Here is a 25,113-nt window from a genome sequence, read left to right as displayed (position 1 = left end):
AAACATAAGCCCAAGGTACTAGCCTGTAATATGACTTGCTACTATACCCCAAGCGTTTTCCGGCTAGCGCCCTCCCACTAATGGTTATCCCTGTCTGCACCAGGTTTTTGTGGGCTCTATTTGGGGTTAAGTGGGGTTGGGTCTAAGAGACGTTTCTTTGTTTCCCTGCTCCAGATGCAGACGGCTCAGCAGGAACAGCTCCGTCAGGAGACTCACATACTCCAGCAGAGCTTCTTAACAGAGAAGGATAGCCTGCTTCAGAAAGAGAGGTTCATTGAGGAAGAGAAAGTCAAGCTGGAGAAACTCTTCGAAGACGAGATGAACAAAGCTCAGACCCTGAAGGCAGAGCAGGACCGGCAGCGGAAGCAGATGGAGCAGGAGAAGCAGCAGCTGGAGGCCACCTTGGACGATGCAAAGAAGAAGCAGAAAGAGGCGGAGAAAAATGTCCAGCGTAAGCAGGAAGAGCTTCAGCAGCTGGAAAAGCAGCGACAGCAGCAAGAGAAACTCCTCGCAGAGGAGAACCAGAAGCTAAGGGAGAAACTGGAACAGCTGCAAGAGGAGCACAGGGCCGCGCTGGCCCAGACTCGAGAGATCATGATCCAAACTGACGACATTCCTGTGGATGCCGCGATTTTGCCTACCCAGCTGACTCCAACCAAAGCGGTGCCCAATGGCAGAGACGCCGTGGATGGCCTGGCTCAGAATGGGGAGCCGGAGTTTGCGTTTCATGGCATCCGGCAGAAGGTGCCTGCGGAGAAGCTGGTTGAGGCCGGCATCCTGGGCAGAGAGATCTTGGACAAGTTGGTGAAAGGGACGGTGACCGTGGCTGAACTTGCGCAGAGGGATGACCTCAGGAAATACCTGCAGGGCCAGAGCAGCATCGCCGGCTTGCTTATTAAACCCACCAACGAGAAGATGAGTATCTACAAGGCCATGAAGAAACAGCTGCTGAGCCCAGGCACGGCACTCATCCTCCTGGAAGCACAAGCTGCCTCCGGCTTCATAATTGACCCAGTGAGAAACAAGAGGCTCTCTGTAAACGAGGCTGTGAAAGAAGGAGTAATTGGACCAGAGCTGCACAATAAAATGCTGTCTGCCGAGAGGGCAGTAACCGGTTACAGAGACCCCTACACCGGAGACAAGATCTCCCTCTTCCAGGCCATGACAAAAGACCTCATTGTCCAAGACCACGGCATCCGCCTGCTGGAGGCCCAGATCGCCACCGGCGGCATCATTGACCCCGTGAACAGCCACCGCCTGCCAGTGGAAGCGGCCTACAAGCGGGGCTACTTCGACGAAGAGATGAACCAGACCCTGTCAGACCCCACGGACGACACCAAGGGCTTCTTTGACCCCAACACTCAGGAGAACCTGACCTACCTGCAGCTGATGGAGAGATGCATGACTGACCCTGAGACTGGGCTCTGCCTCTTGCCGCTCACCGACAGAGCAGCCAAAGGAGGGGACCTGGCCTACACTGATCAAGAGGCCAAAGATGTTTTCAAGAAGGCCACGGTGTCTGCCCCCTTCGGCACATTCAAAGGAAAGACGGTGACCATCTGGGAGATCATCAACTCGGAGTACTTTACCGAGGAGCAGAGGCGAGACCTGTTGCGGCAGTACAAGACTGGCAAGATCACCGTGGAGAAGATCATCAAGATTGTCATCACCGTAGTGGAAGAGAGTGAGAAGAAGAGCCAGCTGTGCTTTGAAGGGCTCCGTGCTGCTGTCCCTGCCGCTGAGCTGCTGGAGAGCAAAATCATTGACAAAGATCTCTACAACCAGCTGCACCAGGGCAAGAAGTCTGTGAAGGACGTGGCTGAGGCAGGCGCCATAAAGAGGTATCTGAAGGGCACCGACACCATTGCTGGCATCCTGGTGGAGTCGACTGGGCAGAAGTTCACGCTCTATGACGCCCTGAAGAAAAACCTGCTGAAGCCAGAGGCTGCCCTGCCGTTGCTGGAGGCCCAGGCAGGCACGGGGTACATCATCGATCCCGTTAGAAACGAGAAGCTCTCGGTGGACGAGGCAGTGAGAGCTGGGATTGTCGGGCCAGAGTTCCATGAGAAGCTGCTGTCTGCAGAGAAGGCTGTGACTGGCTACAAAGACCCGTACACTGGACAGACGGTCTCCCTGTTCCAAGCGCTAAGGAAAGGCCTGATCCCCAGCGATACTGGGATCCGCCTGCTGGACGTCCAGCTGGCCACCGGTGGCATAGTTGACCCTGTGAACAGCCACCGCCTGCCACTCGATGTTGCCTGTAAGCGGGGCTACTTCGACGAGGAGACAAACAAGGCCCTGTCCACTCCCAGCGACGACACCAAGGCCTTCTATGACCCCAACACTCAGGAGAACCTCACCTACACCCAGCTGCAGAAGAAATGCCGACCAGACAAGCAGACCGGCCTCTACCTGCTGCCCCTCTCAGACCAGGCCATCCGGTCACAGCAAGAGGAGGTCTACACGGACAGCCAGGCGAAGGAGTCCTTAGACAAGGCGACCCTGGAGGTGCCAGCTGGCAGCTTGAAGGGCAAGACAGTGACGATCTGGGAGCTGATCCACTCTGAGTATTTCACCGAGGAGCAAAGGAGGGAGCTGCTGCGGCAGTACAAGACCGGCAAGGTCACCATTGAGAAGATCATCAAGATAATGATCACCATCATTGAGGAAACAGAGACCAAGAAGCAGGAGAAGCTGACGTTCAGCGGCCTCCGAGCACCTGTTCCTGCTAGTGAGCTGCTGGAGTCGAGGGTCCTTAGCAAAGCCCAGTACGAGCAGCTCAGGGAAGGCAAGAAGTCGGTGAAAGACCTCTCCGAGACGGACTCTGTGAAGAGGTTCCTGCGGGGCAGCGACTGTGTCGCTGGCATCTACGTGGAAGACACGAAGGAGAAACTGAACCTCTACGAGGCCATGAAGAGAAACCTCCTGAGGCCAAGCACCGCTGTCACCCTGATGGAAGCTCAGGCAGCCAGTGGGTTCCTGGTCGACCCCGAAAGGAACCAAAAGCTGTGTGTCAACGAGGCTGTGAAAGCTGGCCTCGTTGGGCCGGAGCTCCACGAGAAGCTGCTCTCTGCAGAGAAGGCCGTCACTGGGTATAAGGACCCCTACTCTGGGAACACCATCTCCCTCTTTGAAGCCATGAAGAAGGGGCTGATCCTCAAGGAGCACGGCATCCGCCTGCTGGAGGCCCAGGTCGCCACTGGCGGCATCATCGACCCCGTGCACAGTCACCGCCTCCCCGTGGAGGTGGCTTACAAGCGGGGCTACTTCGACCAGGAGATGAACCGGATCCTCTCTGACCCCAGCGACGACACCAAGGGCTTCCTTGACCCCAACACGCAGGAGAACCTGACCTACCTGCAGCTGAAGGAGAGGTGCATCGAGGACCCCGAGACCGGCCTGTACCTCCTGCCTCTGAAGCAGCCGGAGAAGCCCACGATGGTGGAGACGACCCATGTGTACACGGAGGCAGAGACCCGGAAAGCATTTGAGGAAACGCAGGTCAGCATCCCCGTGGGCAGCATGGCCGGCTCCTCCATGTCCCTGTGGGAGATCATGCAGTCAGACCTCATCCCCGAGGAGCAGCGGAAGCGGCTGATGGAGGAGTTCCGCTCCGGCAATGTGACCAAGGAGCGCATGATCATCATCATCATCGAGATCATCGAGAAGACAGAGATCATCCGGCAGCAGGACCTGACCTCCTACGACTTTGTCCGGCGCCGGATCACGGCTGACGACCTCTATGAGGCCAGGATCATCTCCCTGGAGATATACAACGTGCTGAAGCAGGGCTCCAAGACCATCCGAGAGATCCTGGAGATAGAGACCGTCTGGAAATACCTGTACGGAACCGGCTGCATAGCTGGCATCTACATCCCCTCCACCAAGCAGAAGCTCAGTGTCTATCAGGCCCTGAAGAAAGGGCTGATCAGCCCTGAGGTAGCCCGCTGCCTGCTGGAGGCCCAGGCTGCCACTGGCTTCATGATCGACCCCATAAAGAATGAGATGCTGACGGTAGACGAAGCTGTCAGGAAAGGAGTGGTGGGGCCGGAAATCCATGACCGGCTGCTGTCCGCAGAGAGAGCTGTGACCGGCTACAGGGACCCGTACAGCGAGCAGAAGATCTCACTCTTCCAGGCCATGAAGAAGGATCTGATCCCCACTGAGGAAGCCCTCCGGCTGCTGGATGCTCAGCTAGCCACTGGTGGCATCATCGACCCGTTCCTGGGGTTCCACTTGCCTCTGGAGGTCGCCTATCAGCGTGGCTTCTTCAGCAAGGAGACTTGCGACAGGCTGTCGGAGCCCAGCGAGGTCCGGAGCTACGTGGACCCCTCCACGGACGAGAAGCTCAGCTACGTGCAGCTCCTCAAGCGATGCCGGAAGGACGAGAACAACGGCCAGCTGCTGCTGCCCTTGTGTGACACGAGGAAGCTGACCTTCCGGGGCCTGAGGAAGCAGATCAGCGTGGAGGAGCTGGTGCGGTCCCAGGTCATGGACGAAGCGACAGCCCAGCGCCTCCAGGATGGCTTAACCTCCATCGAAGAAGTCTCCAAAAACCTGCAGAAGTTCCTGGAGGGCACCAGCTGCATCGCTGGTGTCTTCGTGGACTCCACCAAGGAGCGGCTCTCCGTGTACCAAGCCATGAAGAAAGGCATCATCCGGCCTGGCACAGCTTTCGAGCTCCTGGAGGCCCAGGCAGCCACTGGGTACGTGATCGACCCCATCAAGGGCTTCAAGCTGACGGTGCAGGAGGCAGTGCGGATGGGCATTGTGGGCCCAGAGTTCAAGGACAAGCTCCTTTCGGCGGAGAGGGCAGTGACCGGTTACAAAGACCCCTACTCGGGCAAACTGATCTCCCTCTTCCAGGCCATGAAGAAGGGCCTGATCCTGAAAGATCACGGGATCCGTTTGCTAGAGGCCCAGATCGCCACGGGAGGCATTATCGATCCAGAGGAAAGCCATCGCCTGCCCGTGGAGATGGCCTACAAGCGGGGCCTGTTCGACGAGGAAATGAACGAGATCCTCCTGGACCCCAGCGACGACACCAAGGGCTTCTTTGATCCCAACACCGAGGAGAACCTGACCTACCTGCAGCTCATGGAGCGGTGCATCACTGACGCGGAGACTGGGCTGTGCCTACTCCCTCTGAAGGAGAAAAAGCGGGAGAGAAAGACCTCGTCCAAGTCGTCTGTCCGCAAGCGCAGGGTGGTGATTGTCGACCCAGAGACAGGGAAGGAGATGTCGGTTTATGAAGCCTACCGCAAAGGCCTCATCGACCACCAGACCTACCTGGAGCTCTCTGAGCAAGAGTGTGAGTGGGAAGAGATCACCATCTCCTCCTCGGACGGGGTGGTCAAGTCCATGATCATCGACAGGAGGTCCGGGCGACAGTACGACATCGACGACGCGATTGCAAAGGGCCTGATTGATCAGTCTGCCCTGGACCAGTATCGCTCCGGCACCCTGTCCATCACCGAGTTTGCAGACATGCTCTCTGGAAACGTGAGCGGCTTCCGATCAAGATCTTCTTCTGTTGGGTCCTCTTCCTCCTACCCCATAAGCCCAGCCCCTGCGAGAGCTCAGCTGACATCCTGGAGCGACCCTGCTGAAGAGACCGGTCCAATTGCTGGGATCCTGGACACGGACACCCTGGAGAAAGTGTCCATCACGGAGGCCATGCACCGCAATCTTGTAGACAACATCACTGGACAGCGGCTGCTGGAGTCCCAGGCCTGCACCGGAGGCATCATCGACCCCAGCACTGGGGAGAAATTCTCTGTTGCTGATGCAGTCAACAAGGGCCTGGTTGACAAAATCATGGTGGACAGGATCAACCTCGCTCAGAAGGCGTTCTATGGCTTTGAGGATCCGAGAACCAAGACGAAAATGTCAGCCGCCCAAGCCTTAAAGAAGGGCTGGCTGTACTACGAAGCTGGCCAGCGGTTCCTGGAGGTACAGTACCTGACGGGTGGGCTGATTGAGCCCGACGTGCCAGGCCGGGTCTCGCTTGATGATGCGCTGCAGAAAGGCACAATCGACACGCGCACAGCCCAAAAGCTGCGGGACGTGAACACCTACTCCAAGTATCTCACCTGCCCCAAAACGAAACTCAAGATCTCCTACAAGGATGCAATGGACAGAAGCATGGTTGAGGAGGGAACAGGCCTGCGCCTGCTGGAAGCTTCCTCCCAGTCCAGCAAAGGATACTTCAGCCCCTACAACGTCAGTGGCTCGGGCTCCACCTCTGGCTCTAGATCGGGCTCCCGAACAGGATCTAGATCAGGCTCCAGGCGAGGGAGCGTTGATGCCACCGGCTCCGGCTTCTCCATGACCTTCTCTTCCTCCTCCTACTCTTCCTCAAGCTACGGACGCAGATACACATCTGGTCCCCAGAGCAACGTGGATGCTGCTGAACTCACTCTCGCCTTGTGCAGCCTAAATGGGAGCTGCGGATGGGAAGCAAACAGGAAGCTCCCCGACCTGCAGAGGCCTCAGCTGACAGTGGCATAAAGTCCTCTCCCTGCCTGCCCCAGCCCCCCAAAACACTGAGGAACCTTCCCATTTATCCTGCTCTGCATGTGGTGAAGCTACTGGCTAATCATCCGACTATTATTTTTAAACCCCAATTTTCTTCCAAAGCAGTGCCTAAAGTTTAACCAAAAAGAGGAGACTAATATATATTAATATGTATGATTGTTGGGACAGTATTTGTATATTTAGCGGTGAGAGAAAACACACTACCCTCCAGCTCAGTAACCCAGGAGCTTGCTTCGGTTCGTACCATCTGCAGAGTCAACTAACCCAGCCACCACCAAGCCGCTCCCACAGCCCGGCAGAACCTGCCAACAGGTTTGCATTTTTGATCCTAACCAGCTAGTGACTTTTTTTACTAACTCTGCCAGCTTCATCCCCTACCATCCCCAGAGGAGGAGAGGGCACTGTCCCCAGCTCTCAGACCTGCTGCTCATGCCAGCTGCCCTCCCCCTTCCCGGGAAAAGAGACTGTGACCTTGGACCCTGGACTGACCACACTGTCCCTCAGCGCTTTGGCCCAGGACAGCGACCTCTGCACACCAGCTCTGGAGCCGTTGCCTGGATCCTTTCTGCTGGCCTTCGGTGGGGCAGAGGAGGAGGCTGCTGTCTGCTACCTGCCCCCTCCCAAGAGCTCCTCAGCCTGCCTCCCAGAACTCCCCACAGCCGCTGTGGCCTCGGCACTCAGACTGTAAGTGCATGCTGGGGCTGCCTCTGTGCTTTCACAGAGCCTGCTGCCATGGGGATGGATCTGCCTGCCTCTCTGCTCCACAGCTTCACCCCCCCAAGAGGTTTTAGGTTGCATCTGCACCTCCTCCTCCAGCCTGCTTGTTCACTCTGACGCATTCCATCATGCTTTGCTTTTCCGGCCCAAGTTCCCGGGGGAATCTTACATTGCCGTGTGCTGCTGTTGGCCAGTGGCTATGTCTGCATGTGTGTGTCTGTCTGTCTGTCTCTGTCTCTCTCTGTGTATCTGGGAAGTGCCCTGTACAAGGTTGATTGTTTAGACTGAATCATGAGACTAATGAATTGAGAGGTATTTATCAGAACCCCTCTGCCAGCCTGGCAGCACGGCTGACCAGAACCTTGACAAACCAGCCCCAGTCCCTGCACGCACACCTGTACGCACGCAAGGTTTCTGTGCCCAGGTCCCATGCCAGCTGTGGTGGAAGCCTGCCAGACACCCCCCCATACCCTTTGCTAAATGGGGTTCTTGCAGAATGTCTTACCTTGGATGCAAAGCGCGAGGCTTTGTAGCAGCTGTACGTTTCAAGGTCTGCCTGGCTCGGAGGGGGTCGTAGTCCAGCACAGCAGCGTGGAGGTGCTGACTTTGTTAAAACTCCGATTCTTACTTTCCTTTCTCACCTTGATTTCTTTCCCTCTTCATTTGTCTGCCATGTTTTCCCACCTGTAATGATGCTCTCTCTCTCTGTCAGACATCTTTTTCCAGTCCCACCAAAGAAGTCCCCTTGCCACTGGGAGAATTCCTTAGCTGGGTCTCTGACGTTAGCAAGTCCTGGATCAGTTCCCGGGGAGCCCCGGACTCAGCAGCTCCTCGGCTGCACTCCTCCACACAGGTAACTCCAACCGCTTTTGAGTCTCTGTGTTTGGAGACCGGGCTTTCTGCAAATCTAGTTCTGGCTGCGCTCACCTGGAAGTTGTGTTCCCCAGACGTCGGAGTACTGGGGCGCCGACATGCCTTGGAGCAGTTTGAAGGTGCGCTGGTTCCACATGGACTAGTTTGTGGCCATTGCTTTGCTCTCAGGTGGGCTTGGGGTAAAATAACTTACAGTTACGCACTGAATTGGTTCTGAGCACCTGCAGCTCCCGCTGTCTGCAGTGACGTGAGCTCTCCGGTCGTGGTACCAGTCAGTGGCCCACAGCGTCAGGGATGTCTTATATCATCTATCTTCGGCGTGACCTTCCGAAGGGGCTAACAGCTAGAGGGTGCTAGCTTGCTGGGGGGAGGGCGAGATGGGGACAGATGGGGTGGGGTGAACGTATCCGTGCAGCGTCCTCGGCTCTGTTTGATGGTGTCATCTCATGAACAAACCCTCCGATCTCATCCCACCCTTTTCTTTATTTTGTTTACTTTGTTGTAGCGTTGCTGGATGTCCATCCCAACTGTCCTCCCCGCTGCCGTGGAGCCCGTACCCCCGTGCTGGGGGGAAGTGGGACAGCACTGAGGACTCCCCCTCCCTTTGCACTGGTCCAGCGGGCCCAGTCTGAGACTCTGAGAGGCAGCACCCCTCCAGGCAGCCCGTGGAAAGCCACTTGGAGCTGCTGGAGCTGTCCTTCCCCGCCAGCACTGAGAGCTGATCCTCTGTCCCCGGTCCTGAAGACTGGGGCGTGCCTGGGGGCTGCTCTGGAGAACTGCAGCCCAGCGAAGATGGCAGCAGAGTGCTTGGGGGGAGGCGTCCGTGCAGAGCCGGGGCGAGCGTTGCTGCCTGCTCTCACACACGCATGTGTGCCTGATGCAGGACCTGCACGGTGACCCCCAGCCTGTCTCGCCCGCTCCCATTCTCAGCAGCCCCCGGGGCGGAAGGGGCTCCGCCCTCTGTCTGCAGCAATAAGAGCCGTGAAGGCACCCTGGGGCTCAGCCCTGGCTTGTGATGTAATTGTACATGCGGGGCTCCCCCTTCGGGCGAGCCCTGGCTTCTAGGGCCTTCCCAGCTCCCCAGACAAGGGCACAGACACCTCCGGACTCCTTGCACTAGTACGGCCTTTCCCCTCCCCCATCACCAGCAATGGGCAAAGAACGGCATGTGTCATGTTCCAGCAGCAACCCCTCACGCGTGTGCATCCAAACCCATTTCGCCTCCTCCTCCTCCCCCCCTCCGCCGCCCGCTCTCATTGGCTACATGTAAATCAAGTCATGTTATCCCTCAGCATTTGTCACTATATTATTCTCATTATCCAGTTTTTGCTTTTGCATGATGTACTAACATGGGCGATTGTGTAACATATTCCAGCCTGAGCCGGGGCGCCCGGTCCCAGCTCCCTCCCCTTGGGACGCTGGGCTCCCCTGGCTCCCGCTTGTTTCTGTTCAGGGCAGCAAGGGCTGATTAACAAGCCAAATGCATCTCTCTTTTTGGGGGGCAAAACACTAAAACCTGACTTGTATATACCGTGAAGTGTTTGTAAAACATGCAGTATGGACCCAGGCTCTCTCCACAGGGAGGGCAGTAAAGGAGATTATCGGAAACTGGCCGGCAGCTCTGCGTGCTCTGTTCACAGTGTTCTCACTCTCGTGCCCAGGGATTCCACAGCCCTGGCCTCGCCGGAACCCTGCCAAGGCAGAGCCCCCAGCCAGCTCAGTCTGCTTCCACTCCCCTGGCCTCCGAAACATGGTTATACCGGCACCGCTGCCAGGTACAGCCCGAGTTGTGAGCTGTGTTCGTCCCAAAGAACTCCCCCCAAGCCCTCCAACTCTGATTCTCACATGGCTCCCAGCCCTGCAGTAGCTGAGCCCCTCCCAATTCTCACCCACCCACAGAGGCAGGACAGAGCTGTTCTTTTATGGGACAGCTGGGAACCGCACCACGGAGGCTAAGTACCTGGGCCAAGAGCGCGCACAAAGTCTGTGGCAGAGTGAACCCAGATTTCCCTCTTGAACCCAGGTCTCCCAAGGCCTCGGCTAGAATCCCAGCCTCTGGGCCTGCTGCTCAGCTGGCCTGTATTCCCTGAGGCATATAGGTTCTTCTACAGAGGGGGGTGATTTCTCCAGTGGGGAGAAACCCAGATGTTGCCCCTGCTGCAATGTTTCCTACTACCTGCCTTGCTCTGGCCACAGGCCCTTGTGCGTATTGGATTCTGGGGCCGCGGCCCGGTTTCCTGGGACATGGCGGAGGTGCAGAAAGCAAGCAATTTTCTGCGGAAAAGGACCTAGGGGTGACAGTGGACGAGAAGCTGGATATGAGTCAGCAGTGTGCCCTTGTTGCCAAGAAGGCTAATGGCATTTTGGGATGTATAAGTAGGGGCATAGCAAGCAGATCGAGGGACGTGATCGTTCCCCTCTATTCGACATTGGTGAGGCCTCATCTGGAGTACTGTGTCCAGTTTTGGGCCCCACACTACAAGAAGGATGTGGATAAATTGGAAAGAGTCCAGCGGAGGGCAGCAAAAATGATTAGGGGACTGGAACACATGAGTTATGAGGAGAGGCTGAGGGAGCTGGGATTGTTTAGCCTGCAGAAGAGAAGAATGAGGGGGGATTTGATAGCTGCTTTCAACTACCTGAAAGGGGGTTCCAAAGAGGATGGCTCTAGACTGTTCTCAGTGGTAGCAGATGACAGAACGAGGAGTAATGGTCTCAAGTTGCAGTGGGGGAGGTTTAGGTTGGATATTAGGAAAAACTTTTTCACTAGGAGGGTGGTGAAACACTGGAATGCGTTACCTAGGGAGGTGGTAGAATCTCCTTCCTTAGAGGTTTTTAAGGTCAGGCTTGACAAAGCCCTGGCTGGGATGATTTAACTGGGAATTGGTCCTGCTTCGAGCAGGGGGTTGGACTAGATGACCTTCTGGGGTCCCTTCCAACCCTGATATTCTATGATAATAACGCTGGTGCCCTGAGGGGCTGCTCCTTTCCTCCGTTGCTGGCGCGTGGGCTGGTCCCTCCTGGGCGCTCTGCAGCCTGCACACAGGAACGGTCGCACTTCGCTAGGCTGAGCGGAACAAGCGAGTGTGGAAAGAGCTGGGTCTGGGCCGGCAGTGACAGCCCTGGAGGCGCCGGGTTCTGGGCAGTAGCCGTGGGAAGAGGAGCGCGGAGAGGGACAGGAATACTGCGTGCTGTTTAGAAGGGACCCAGGAAGGAGCTAACATGGAGGCTGCAGCAGGAGCAACGGCAGAGAATTCAGGCATCAGTCGCACCTTGTCAGTCCCTGAATCTTCCCAAAGGGAGGGAGGACGCGGCAGGCACTCTGCCCTCACTAAATCCTTCTCTGCGGGCCGTGCACCCACCTGCCGCCGAGGTAGGACCTAGGGTAAGAAGGGGATGGCCAGCCGGGGAACGGCCAAGCAAAGCTCTCAGCTGTGTGAGATGCCCATGGGGCCTGAAACATGGGGCCACCCCCTTCAGCAGCAGAGGGATGTTTTGAAGAGTGTCTGCAAGAACCAATTCCTGCAGCCTCACCTCTTCCCTGCCTGGCCAGCACGAGCAGGCCTGTCTCCGCTCAGCCCTCGGGCCCAAGGAAAGACCAGCTTCTTTTCTGCATCCCGCCCGGCTTGAGCTGGAGCCTGGACAGGGGGCATCCACCTGGATGCCCCTTGTATGTTACAGGTCGTCAGTTCAAAGCGGAGTCCCTTCCTGCAACAAGGTGAACCAAGGCTGCTGCTCTGACCTCGCGGCGGGGGGTCGCTGGTGCTGTTCCTGGGCCTGCAGGAGCCCCAGCCTGCGACACTATGGGGCAGGGTGCTGGGGGCAGGAGCTTGGGCCTGGGGTTGCCTCAGGCCTGTCCCCTAGGGAGCAGCTGGGCCTCTTCGCGAAGGGCAGGGGGTGAGGGAGATGGGAGCAGGGCTGCTCCAGGAACCGCCAAGCTGGGGAGCAGAGCTCCCCGGGGTGGGTCTGCCCCGCTGCAGCCCCCCAGCCAGCCCCCAGGCTCCCCCATGGGGAAACCACGCGGCGCTGTATCTTCTCCTCGGGCCTTAATCCACCCAGCCGCCGAGAAACCTCCATGGCCTCTCCGGCCCCTATTGTACCCTCCCTCGTCTGCCCCCCAGCCCCACCTGAGAATCCCCTCTGGGGAATGGGTTTGGGCCTGGGCCTGGGGAGGGGGCATTTGGCCCACAGTTCCCCCAACTCCAAGGCCCCTCTCAGAGCTCCCCTCAGCATCAGCCCCCCGCCCTGCAAGACACCCCTCTGGGCCAAGCCCCTTTTCCCACACCCCACAAATCTCTGAGGGCCACACTCCTCCCCTTGTCCTGCCCACCTCTCCTCCCCGCACATCCCCTCAGGGTCAGTCCCCACCTGATTCCCCTCCAGGTCAAACGCTGCCTCCCCATGCAGAGAAACCCCTACAGCCCAGACCCGCCCCAGCGCCAGACACCTCCTCCCCCTCGCACAGACACCTCCGGGCCAAACGCTTCCCCCTGAAAACCCCCTCAGGGCCAAACTCCCCCCAGACACCGAGAACCCCTTCAACCAACCTCCCCGCAAGCACAGCCGGCCCCCACTCCCCCACCCCCAGACGTTAGCCCACAGGAGGGCTCCGGTGCTGAACCCCTGCAGCTGGGGGTGCCAGGCCAGGGCCCTCCCCAGGCTGGCGCCTGGCTCTTTACCCGGGGTTCCTCTCGGCTGCTGGGAGGGTCTGTGCTCCCCTGAGCTCCCCCCAGCCAGCGAAGCCCGGGGCAGGGCCGTGGCCAGCGGCACGGGGGCTACTGCAGTGGCCAGGCCAGGGAAACGCTGCAGCAGCCCGGCCTTGGGCCCTCAGGGCTATGGAGAGCAGGAGCCACACCCGCCCGGCTCGAGGGCCAAGTGCGATGGCCCCATGCCCGCTCGGTGCCAAGCGTGTGCCAGAAACGCCAGGCTGAGGGGCCCCAGCGGGCAGCAGGAGCCAGTCCAAGCAAGCCCAGTTCTGCAGCACTGGCCACCCTGCCCCTTGCTGGGGAGTCGGGTCCCAGAACTCCCGCCTCGGGCCGCGTCCCCAGGGTTTCACCTTCCCCCCCAGCCTGGCTCAGGGCCGGTTCCCCGTCGGTGGGCAAGCTGCTGCCAGTAAAGGGCTAGCCAAGGGCCAACCCAGGGACTGCACTTACAGCCACCCACAAGCCGCTGGCATGCAGCCCCCTCCCCACAGCAGGACCACGGGCAGCTCTGTTCTGCGTCTCCCCACAAGCGTGGCTGGCCCCGGTTCTGACCTGAGGCGCGGCGGGGCCAAGGGCCAGAGCCCAGCTGCGGGGGGTGTCCCGGGGCGGTATGGCGTGTGGGCGGGATGGGTGCTGGGTAAGGTCAGGGAGCTGGCAGTGGAGACGGGGTGAGAGAGTGGGGCTGTGGGCGGTGGGAGGCGCCATCGCGTCCACCTTGGCGTGGAGACACAAGACCCAGGCCTCGCGCTGCCGTGGAATGGCCTGACGCTTCAATCCAGCACGACGCGGTTGCAAAGCCTGTGGGCCCCTGGACACGAGGGCGATGGCAGCGGGCTGGGAGGCAGGACGCTGGGAGGCTCCCGGCCTCTGCCCTGACTCACGGTCAGCGAGAGCTATGCTCCCAGCGCTATTTAGCCGGGGAACTAGGTGTGATTGTTGCAGCCGCATGTACGGCAGTCTCTGGCCTCAGAGCGGGGCTCCTCCTGCCAGGGGCAAGGTGCCGCTGGAAACCCCCCGCCCCAAAAGCGTGCTCCGCTCTGGCCCGCCCTCCTGGAGCAGAGCTGGGCAGCCCTTCTCCTCTGGGAGCTGGGAGCTGGGGTGTCGGGGGATGTTTTGGGGCCCCACATTACCAGGAGGGGGACGACTCGGAGGCTGGAGGGGGCTGCGTTACGGGCATGTTTCGCATGGCCCAGCGAGGAGAGAGCAAGCCGCAGCGGTCAGAGGGCTGTGAGCCCCAAAGGCCTGGCTTCGCTAGCCCACGCTCCCTGCTGGACCAAGGAGCCCAGTCGGCTGACAGGGTGCTGAGCTGACGCCCCGGGCCGTGTCTGGCTGCCCATGCAATGCCGCCCCGCACGCTCCAAGTCCAGCACAGCGGGAGAGGGATGAGCATGTGCCCACTCCGAGGGACTCGCATGGTCGGTGCTTGCCTAAGGGAAGGGGTGGACAGCTCTGGCCTGGAACATGGGACAGGCCTGGCCCCAGGGCACTGAGCTGGCACTGGGAGGAGCCATTAACTGCAGGAAAGTGAGGGGCTCACGGGCCAGACGAGGCTGGGCCGAGCACGGGGCTTTGGGGGCTGAGAGGCGGCCACTTTCTCAGGCACTTTGCTCAGACGGGGCGGGAGGGCAGGGTCAAGGCAGAGTTTGTGAAGGAGCAGGGGGACCCAACCCAGGGGCAGGGGGCGGCCCACAGGGCCAGTAGCTGAGCCCAGCTGGAAGAGCAAGGGGAGGGGAAGAGGTCCTAGGAGGAGGCACTGCTGCATTCCTGTGGGCCTGGCTGAGTCAGGACGGCTGGGGGCAGGGAGGTAAGGCAGCGGGAGGTGCTGGGGTGTAACGAGGCTGGTTCTGGCGGGGCCCAACGGAGAGTGCCAATTCAGGACAAACTGCTTCAAGCAGGGCAGTCACAGCCCCAGGCTGGGGTTTCTGTGCACACCAAGGCAAACCGAACCAGCCAGACAGAGGACTTCGGTCTCACCCCACTGGCTAACCACAAGTCACACAAGCAATTCCCTTAGACACCCCAGTTTCCCAGTATCCCCACCACTGCCCCTCGTTATAGGGGCAGATGGTTGTGAAAACCAATACCCCAGCAAAAGAACAAAGGTTCCCTCGATCCCAAAGGACCAAGCCCCAGACCCAGGTCAATGTACAAATCAGATCTTACCCACAAATCACGCTGTTGCCAATCTTTTCAAATCTAAAATCTAAAGGTTTATCCAGAAAAGGAAAAGGATAGAGATGAGAGCTAGAACGGGTTCAATGGAATCAATGACAGACAGTGATGGCCAAGTTCTTGGTTCAGGCTTGTAGCAGTGAGGGAATAAATGACAGGTTCAAATCCAGTCTCTGGAGAACATCCCCAGCTGGGATGGGTCCTTCAGTCCTTGGTTCAAAGCTTCAGTCTGTAGCCAAGTCCCTCCAGAGATAAGAAGCAGGATTGAAGACCAGATGGAGGAGCTGCAGCAGCGTTTTACAGTCTCATGCCATGTGGTCTCTGCTTTCTGTGTCCCAAAGACAAGCTGCCCATCCCATGGCCTGGAAAAACCTCAGAGTTCTGTCCATAGGCAGGTCCCTGCACACCTGGCTGAGTCCCCAGGCTTGTCTCCCTTCTCTCAATGGGTCAGTTGTGTCACTGATGGTCCTTAATGGGCCACCCAGCAGGCTAGGCAGAGCTGACACCAACTTGTCTGGGGTGTCACCCAGAAGCAGAGCAGAAGTTTGAACTACAGACAGTATAGAGCAAATATTCATAACTTCAACTACAAAAATGATACACACACACACAGACAGCATAATCCTAACCAGCAAACCATCACCTTGTCTGGGACACCTCCTTTGACCCCCTTTATACAAGATTTGGTGCCACAACAGGATCTTGGTTGCAACCATGTTCTATATGGTCCCAATTCAAGTCAATAAGGTGACGTGGTCAGACAGATACTATCCCAGACTGGGGCAGAAGGAAGCTGCAGGAATGGCAGAGGCGAGAGGAGAGCTGGAGCAGAGGTGAGACTGGACGGGCAGGCAGAGGGACGAGGGGATGAGGAATGAACGCCAACCCCCAGTGCGTTCTGGATCGGAGTGTGGTGCGCACAGTGGACCGTTGAGGCCTCCCTGCAGGCCCCTGGCTGGTCAGTACACTGGGCAGGATGAGGCCCTGTGCTCACATGTAGCTTTTGGAGGGGGCGGCCAGGGTTGGACAAGGGGCTGAGAGTCATGGGCCAAGGTGCTCAAGGGCTCAGTCACTGGACAATACCCTGAGGGGCGAGGTGGGTGGGGTGCTCAGATGAGGCACGTGACAGTGCAGGGGGGCTTTGGGATTCAGAGGAGGAGATGTTAGAAAATAGGGAATGGAGGTGGGGGGTCAACATGCTCCATCCTCAGTGAAAGGAGGCGCGTGCAACAGGGCAGAGAATGGACCGGGGGAGGAGAGAGGGCTCTGGGTGGTCACAGATTTAGAGACCAGAAGGGACCATTGTGATCATGCAGTCTGACCCCCTGTGTGACAAAGGCCAGAGAACTGCTCCAAATCAGTCCTAGGCCAGAGCTTTAGGAAAAAAAGCCCATCCTGATTTGGCAGTGACGGAGAATCCACCATCACCCTGGTAAATTGTTCCATGGATTAGTGACCCTCGCTGGTACAAACCTAGGCCTTATTTCCAGTCTGAAGGTGTCTAGATTCAACTTCCAGCCATTGGCTAGTGTTAGACCTTCCTCTGCTAGACCGGATAGTCCACTGTCAAATATTTCTTCCCCATGTAGGTGCTTATAGACTGCAGGTCTCTATGTAATTCTGCATCTTGGCAGGGGGGGTAGACTAGGTGACCCCAACTCTCTGGTTCTCAGCCACCCCGAACCTTCTCTTTGTTAAGCTAAGTGGACTGAGCTCCTTGAGTCTATCGCTCTATGGCAGGTTTTCTAACCCTTTAATCATTCTTGAGGGTCATCCCTGACCCTTCATGAACATCCTTCCTGAACTTGGGCTCCAGAACTGGACCCAGGATTCCAGCAGGGGTCACACTGGTGCCCAATACAAAGGTATGATAACCTCTCTGCTCCCGCTCCTGGTTCCCCAGTTTATACACCCCAGGATCGCATCAGCATCAGGATCCTTTGGCCTCAGCGTCGCACAAGGAGCTCATGGTCAGGGCTTGATGATAGTTGATGGTCAGATAGTTCATGGTCAGTGTTGATGATAATCCACCACGACCCCTTAACCCTTCTCAGAGTCACTGCTTCCCTGGAGAGAGCCCCCAGCCACTAAGCATGGCCCCAGCTTACCAAGCGACCCAGAGCTGGTACCCGCACAATCTAGGGCACCCGCCCTTACCCCATTCCTAGGGCTCAGGGTGTAACCTTCTCTGGGTTTGCAGGACTTTTTCCCAGTGAAAGAGCCTTACCCAGTAATATTCTTGTCCTCTATTTATTAACACTCACCAAGCAGAATACACACCCTAAGCATACAGTGCTCTGCTCAGCAATCCTGGCCAGGCAGGCGGCCTTTCCCAGTTGGCCAGGCAAGGTCGGCTGCTGCCCGTCACAGTCGTGCAGAGGATTCTTAGCAGCTCTGATCTTAGGCTGTGTCTCAGAGGTGAGTTCTTCTTCTTCCCAGTCTTTCCTTCTTCTGTTTCTTGTGTTCTTTCTGCTGGACTCCTTATTGGACCCCAGTTTATATAGTGAAACTTGAGTCTTGCTTAGCTGTGCCGTAACCAGTCATTTTACTAACCAATCCTAACATATTGTAACAAAATTCTTTAACCAATCATACCCCACCACCTTAATTGATTTACATTTAGCAAAATTAGTTATGTAACAGACGGAAACAATCAAAGAACCAGACAGGGAGCATACAGACAAACAATCGGGCAATGGGGACCATCAAGATAAAACAATAAAGAAATGAAGGTTTCACACCCACATCCATTGGTAAATGATTGCTTGCCAGACAGAATGCTGTCACACTAAGTTTTCTTTAACCATCTTTATCTGGTGGTGGGTGCCACTGGGACAGGAGCCTTCTGAACAGCCGGATAGGACAGTGTTTAAGGTAATGTACAAGGGATGTGGGGCTGTGACTTCCTGCTTCTTGGCTCCTGGCTGCTGCAGCCCCAAGGGTGGCTGCAGACAAAGGCCTCAGGCGTCACAATGTGGCTGGAGGAAGTGGCCTCATGCTTACAGAGCGAGATCAGTGACCTGCCCTCTTCGTTATTTGCCACCCCGCCCATTTGTGTGTCATCTACATACGTTGTCAGTGATGATTTTATGTTGTCTTCACGGTCATTGTTAAAGATGCCAACTAGTGTAGGGCCAAGCCGTGCTCCCTGCAGGGCCCCACTAGAAACAGGCCGACTCAGTGATGACTCCCCATTTTCCGGTACATTCGGAGACCTGGCCAGTCACTGCTGCCAGGTGACGTCGAAAGTATTTTAGTGGGTTAATTAGCATGTCATGTGGCACCAAGCCCCTACTGTAGGCTTGGCGAGGAGCAAGCTGCAGTTCCGGGGTTCCCTATGTCCAGGTTACCCATGGCACCCGCTGGACACTGGTGGCATCCAGGTGCCATTAGACCTCCCCCAGGATGGCTAGCACGGCAGAGGACAGGGTGTCACAGCTCAGCAACCTCCCCCACGTTCCCTGGTGCTAGGCAGCACCCTCCAGACTGGCACTGGCAGCCTCCAGTCTGTTCTCATGGCTTGGGGCAGGCTGGTCTCATCAGGCCACACACACACACATACACTGTTAGGCCTCCCCTGAGCCTGGCGGTCTCTGTTTTCCCCTGGACGGGTGATGGGTAAGGCTAAGATTTGTCACAGATATTTTTAGTAAAAGTCACAGCCAGGTCACGGGCAATAAAGAAAAATTCATGGAAACCTGTGACCTGTCTGTGATTTTTACTGAATATATGCTTGTCGAAATGGGGCCATGTGGGGTCCCCACACTGCCTTCAGGGGGCCAGCCGTGGAGCCGTGGCATCCCCATACCATGCTCGGGGGCCCAGCCTGGAACTGTGGGGGTCCCCACATCGCCCTCGGGGGGCCAGGCTTGGAGCTGCGGGGTCCCCACATCGCCCTCGGGGGGCCAGGCTTGAGAATTGGGTTACAGAGAGTGGAATCAGAAGAACATAAGAACAGCCCTACTGGGTCAGACCAAAGGTCCATCCAGCCCAGTGTCCTGTCTACCGACAGTGGCCAATGCCAGGTGCCCCAGAGGGAGTGATCCTAAAGGGTAATGATCTAGTGATCTCTCTCCTGCCATCCATCTCCACCCTCTGACAAACAGAGGCTAGGGACACCATTCCTTCCCCATCCTGGCCAATAGCCATTAATGGACTTAACCTCCATGAATTTATCCAGTTCTCTTTTAAACCCTGTTATAGTCCTAGCCTTCACAACCTCCTCAGGCAAGGAGTTCCACAGGTTGACTGTGTGCTGAGTGAAGAACTTCCTTTTATTTGTTTTAAACCTGCTACCCATTAATTTCATTTGGTAGCCCCTAGTACTTATATTATGGGAACAAGTAAATAACTTTTCCTTATTCAGGTTTCAGAGGAGCAGCCGTGTTAGTCTGTATCCGCAAAAAGAAAAGGAGGACTTGTGGTACCTTAGAGACTAATGCTCAAATAAATTTGTTCGTTTCTAAGGAGCCACAAGTCCTCCTGTTCTTTTTCCTTGTTCGCTTTCTCCACCCCACTCATGATTTTATAGACCTCGATCATATCCCCCCTTTGTCTTCTCTTTTCCAAGCGGAAAAGTCCTGGCCTCTTTAATCTCTCCTCATATGGGACCCGTTCCAAACCCCTCATCATTTTAGTTGCCCTTCTCTGAACCTTTTCTAATGCCAGTATATCTTGTTTGAGACGAGGGGACCACATCTGTACACAGTATTCAAGATGTGGGCGCACCATGGATTTATATAAGGGCAATAAGATATTCTCCATCTTATTCTCTATCGCTTTCTTAATGATTCCTAACATCCTGTTCGCTTTTTTGACTGCACACTGCGTAGATGTCTTCAGAGAACTGTCCACGATGACTCCAAGATCTTTCTCCTGATCAGTTGTCGCTAAATTAGCCCCCATCCTATTGTACGTACAGTTGGGGTTATTTTCTCCAGTGTGCATTGCTTTACATTTATCCACATTAAATTTCATTTGCCATTTTGTTGCCCAATCACTTAGTTTTGTGAGATCTTTTTGAAGTTCTTCACAGTCTGCTTTGGTCTTAACTATTTTGAGCAGTTTAGTATCATCTGCAAACTTTGCCACCTCACTGGTTACCCCTTTCTCCAGATCACTTATGAATAGGTTGAATAGGATTGGTCCTAGGACCACTAGTTACCCCTCTCCATTCTGAAAATTTACCATTTATTCCTACCCTTTGTTCCCTGTCTTTTAACCAGTTCTCAATCTATGAAAGGTTCTTCCCTCTTATCCCATGACAACTTAATTTACGTAAGAGCCTTTGGTGAGGGACCTTGTCAAAGGCTTTCTGGAAATCTAAGTACACTGTGTCCACTGGATTCCCCTTGTCCACATGTTTGTTGACCCCTCAAAGAACTCTAATAGATTAGTAAGACATGATTTCCCTTTACAAAAACCATGTTGACTTTTGCTCAACAATTTATGTTCTTCTCTGTGTCTGACCATTTTATTCTTTACTATTATTTCAACTAATTTGCCCAGTACTGATGTTAGACTTACCGGTCTGTAATTGCCAGGATCACTTCTAGAGCCCTTCTTAAATATTGGCGTGACATTGCTATCTTCCAGTCATTGGGTACAGAAGCTGATTTAAAGGACAGTTTACAAACCATAGTTAATAGTTCTGCAATTTCCCATTTGAGTTCTTTCAGAACTCGTGGGTGAATGCCATCTGGTCCCAGTGACTTGTTACTGTTAAGATTATCAATTAATTCCAAAACCTCCTCTAACGACACTTCAATCTGTGACAATTCCTCAGATCTGTCACCTACAAAAGACGGCTCAGGTTTGGGAATCTCCCTCACATCCTCAGCCATGAAGACTGAAGCAAAGAATTAATTTAGTTTCTCTGCAATGACTTTATTGTCTTGAAGTGCTCCTTTTATATCTCGATCGTCCAGGGGCCCCACTGGTTGGTTAGCAGGCTTCCTGCTTCTGATATATTTAAATAACATTTTGTTATTTCCTTTTGAGTTTTTGGCTAGCTGTTCTTCAAACTCCTTTTTGGCTTTTCTTACTACATTTTTACATTTAATTTGGCAGTGTTTATGCTCCTTTCTATTTACCTCACTAGGATTTGACTTCCACTTTTTAAAAGATGCCTTTTATCTCTCACTGCTTCTTTTACATGGTTGTTAAGCCACGGTGGCTCTTTTTTAGTTCGTTTACTGTGGTTTTTAATTTGGGGTATACATTTAAGTTGGGCCTCTATTATGGTGTCTTTGAAAAGTGTCCATGCAGCTTGCAGGGATTTCTCTCTAGTCACTGTACCTTTTAATTTCTGTTTAACTAACCTCCTCATTTTTGCATAGTTCCCCTTTCTGAAATTAAATACCACAGTGTCGGGCTGTTGAAGTGTTCTTCCCACCACAGGAATGTTAAATGTTGTTATATTATGGTCACTATTTCCAAGCGGTCCTGTTACAGTTACCTCTTGGACCAGATCCTGCGCCCCACTCAGGACTAGATCGAGAGTTGCCTCTCCCCTTGTGGGTTCCCGTACCAGCTGCTCCAAGAAGCAGTCATTTAAAGTATCGAGACATTTTGTCTCTGCATTTCATCCTGAGGTGACGTGTACCCAGTCGGTATGGGGATAATTGAAATCCCCCACTATTATTGAGTTTTTTATTTTGATAGCCTCTCTGATCTCCCTGAGCATTTCATCGTCACTATCACTGTCCTGGTCAGGTGGTCGATAATAGATCCCTACTGTTGTATTCTTATTAGAGCCTGGAATTACTATCCATAGAGATTCTATAGAACATGTGGATTCATTTAAGATTTTTACTTCATTTGATTCTACATTTTCTTTCACATATAGTGCCACTCCCCCCCCCGCCCCCTCCCCCCCACAGGACCTGTTCTGTCCTTCCAATATATTTTGTCCCATTGATTGTCCTCACTCCACCAGATTTCTGTGATGTCTATTATATCAATATCCTCCTTTACCACGAGGCACTCTAGTTCACCCCTCTTATTATTTAGACTTCTAGCATTTGTGTACAAGCACTTTAAAAACTTGTCACTGCTTATTTGTCCTTTTCTGATATGTCAGATTCTTTTTTATGTGAATGTTTCTCATCTGATCTGGCCAATACTTCATCCTCTTCCATCCCCCCCTCCTGACTAAAACCTGGAGAATCTCTATCCATAGACTCTCCTCTAAGAGAAGTCTCTGTCTGATTCACGTGCTCCTCCGCAGCAATCAGCTTTCCCCCATCTCTTAGTTTAAAAACTGCTCTGCAACCTTTTTAATGTGAAGTGTCAGCAGTCTGGATCCACTTTGGTTTAGGTGGAGCCCATCCTTCCTGTATAGGTTCCCCCTATCCCCAAAGTTTCCCCAGTTCCTAATAAGTCTGATGCATCCGATGAAGTGAGCTGTAGCTCACGAAAGCTCATGCTCAAATAAATGTGTTAGTCTCTAAGGTGCCACAAGTCCTCCTTTTCTTTTTGCGGATACAGACTAACACGGCTGCTCCTCTGAAACCTGTTAATAAGTCTGAGGTACTCTTATGGATAACTCTATTAAATCCGTTTCCTCCTGCACAGCTTAACTCGCTGCTGAAGCCAGGCCAGAGGTCACGCTTTTCCAGACTAAAAACCAATATTCTGCAGAGTTACCGCTCAGAGCGATGGTGCGCAAAGCCCTGGGACCCTCTGCAGGCACGGCTGTACAACAAGCAACTGTCACCCGGGAGCCTTATGTGGCGTTGACAGGTGACACAGGGCCAGAGAGAGTTAATTAACTCCCAGACTGACCTGACCCATGGCCGAACTGTAGAGACTGGTTAGGAAGAGATGTAAATGAACAGAGCTTTGAACTGCAGCCGGCTTGTTAGAGAGAGAAGGGGAGATGTTTGCTCAGGTCTTGTGATGTCAGCAAACAAGCCTTGTCTATGGCTATGGCTTTGGTTCAAAGATCAAAAAGGGAATATTAACATTTAGGAAGACATGTGAGTGACATAGTGTTATTGTCTATATGTTTCTGAACTGTTTAATGGATAAATGACCCTGGGCTAATTGCCAGGATGTTTGGGAGAAGGAAAGTCAAGCCGATTGTTTTCTCAGGCCATAAGGCTGCTGGAAATGTATAAAACCCTGGGACACCATCCTTCTTCATCTCAGATCTGCTTTGGGTTTCAAGAAGGGAAAACCCTAAGCCATAAGGATTGAGATCCCCAGTCACTGACTGGAGTCACCCTGAAGATGGACATTGGACTATAACCTCTGGACTATTTCTAAAATAACTTTTGGCAGCTCCAAACTCGCCATCTCTGCTCTGTATCTGGACCTCAAGAAATTGAACTCCAATCTGTCTGTATATTGATCTTTCAACCAACTTTTTCTCTTTTCTTTTTCAATAAATTTTAGTTTAGTGAATAAGCATTGGCTATAAGCGTGTATTCTGGGTAAGATCTGAGTTATCATTTGACCTGGGTCCGGGGCTTGGTCCTTTGGGGTCAGGAGAACCTTTTCTCTATTACTGGGTTTTCATAACCAGTCATCCCCATAACGAGGGGCACTGGTGGGGATACTGGGAAACTGGAGTGTCGAAGGGAATCGCTTGTGTGACTTGTGGTTAGCCAGTGGGATGAAACCAAAGTCCTCCCTGTCTGGCTGGTCTGGTTTGCCTTAATCATAAAGCAAACTCAGCCTTGGGCTGTGAGTGCCCTGCTCTCATCAATTTGCCCTGAATTAATATCTCAGGTTTGTCCTACCAAAGGCAGCACTGTCATAGTGGCGTAGTCGTGCTAGGATCCACAGAACCCGCGTCAATTAAGCTTTGGGTCAGAACCCCACGCTATCCAAATTTGAATTTTGGGAGTGAGAGCTTGGTTGGTTAAAGAGCAGTTGCAATGGGTGAGCAAAGAACATATGAGGGCCTTGGCAAAAAAGCCCTGGAAGATCTGTGTTCAGAAAAGGGGATAAGCGTTAGAAAGAAAGCTACAAGTCAAGCACTGAGAGATCTGTTCGTGGCCGGTGCTCAGGAGGCAGGAGCACAGCCCTTAGCTGAGGCTGCAGAAGCTGCAGAAGCAATTAGAGTGCAAAAGGCAGCAAGTAAACTGCAGCTTGAGCATGAACAGAAACTAGCAGATGGTCGATTGCCAGGAAAGCAAAAGAACGGCTGAATCAGAGAAAGAAGCCAAAGAAAGAATGGCTGAATTAGAAAGAGGAGTGGCTGAAAGAGAGGAAGGGGCTCCTGAAAGACACGCGGAGCGTTTAGCTGCTGAGGAGAGGGCTTGCCAGCTTCAGCTCCAGGTATTGGAAGAGCAGAGAAAGTCCTCGCCACCCGGTGCTCCGCTTCACCGCCATAACGAAAGGAACTGGGAAAGGATCTGTCCCCTTGACAAAGATACTGAAGACCTAGAGGAGGCTTTGTCTACCTTCCAACGTCTGTGCGCTCTGCACAGGATCCCAGATGAGCAGCAAATGCCTGTCCTGCTGACCAGGCTGACTGGAAAAGCCAGGGAAGTATTCAGTGAATTAAGGGAACAAGAAGCCTTAGATTATGTGCTGTTTAAAGATTCTGTGTTGAGGCGATTCAGGGTCACCCCTGAGTCTTACAGGGTTAAGTTTAGAAAGTTTAATATTTCCAATGAGGGTACTGTTGTAGAATGTGCTCATAAGCTGATGGGTTTTGTTAAAAAATGGGTTGTGGGAGCAAAGGCGCAGGGGAGTTTTGAAAACCTGCTGGAGTTAATAACTTTGGAGCAGTTCTTAGACATCCTGCCTGACCATGTGAGAGCAGCTGTGTGTGATTAGGACCCTGAGTCAGTCCTACGGGCTGTGGAAATTGCGGAACGTACTCAAAACAGGTCTCGGGAAGGGTGTAAACCCCAGGGGAAAATTAATCACCATCCTCCCCAGTTCAAGAGGAGGGAAGGATTTAAAAGTAAACCTGGCCCTTATTCTTATAGAGGAGCCCAAGGGGGCCCAGAGGGTAGGAGCTCTGACCTCAAGAATAAACCGGTTTCATGCTATCATAGAATCATAGAATATCAGGTTTGGAAGGGACCTCAGGAGGTCATCTAGTGCAACCCCCACCCACCCCAACTAAATCATCCCAGCCAGGGCTTTGTCAAGC

The 25,113-nt window shown here is 54.2% G+C and overlaps 2 protein-coding genes across 23 annotated transcripts in view; both read left to right on the top strand.

Moving 5' to 3' along the window:
* The window catches only part of PLEC (plectin), a 166,988-nt gene extending 160,338 nt beyond the window's left edge, over window positions 1–6,650 (top strand). For all 21 annotated transcript variants that reach the window (XM_073329774.1, XM_073329773.1, XM_073329771.1 and 18 more), the window contains one exon: window positions 175–6,650. In XM_073329774.1, the coding sequence (XP_073185875.1) occupies window positions 175–6,510 (6,336 nt within the window). In that variant the 3' untranslated portion in view covers window positions 6,511–6,650. The remainder of the gene's footprint in view (window positions 1–174) is intronic.
* Window positions 6,651–6,739: 89 nt separating this feature from the next.
* LOC140906229 (microtubule-actin cross-linking factor 1, isoforms 6/7-like) overlaps window positions 6,740–25,113 on the top strand; it is a 150,793-nt gene continuing 132,419 nt past the window's right edge. Inside the window, exons 1-2 of one of the 2 annotated variants that reach the window (XM_073329789.1) lie at window positions 6,740–7,221; window positions 7,967–8,107. In XM_073329789.1, coding sequence (XP_073185890.1) covers window positions 6,967–7,221; window positions 7,967–8,107 — 396 coding nt within the window. In that variant the 5' untranslated portion in view covers window positions 6,740–6,966. The other variant, XM_073329791.1, reaches the window with a different exon arrangement.

This window comes from Lepidochelys kempii, chromosome 2 (genome assembly GCF_965140265.1).
Source record: "Lepidochelys kempii isolate rLepKem1 chromosome 2, rLepKem1.hap2, whole genome shotgun sequence".
NCBI classification, from domain to species: domain Eukaryota; kingdom Metazoa; phylum Chordata; order Testudines; family Cheloniidae; genus Lepidochelys; species Lepidochelys kempii.
Note: the sequence above shows the minus strand (reverse complement) of the source record. Positions and strands in the feature narration are given on the sequence as shown.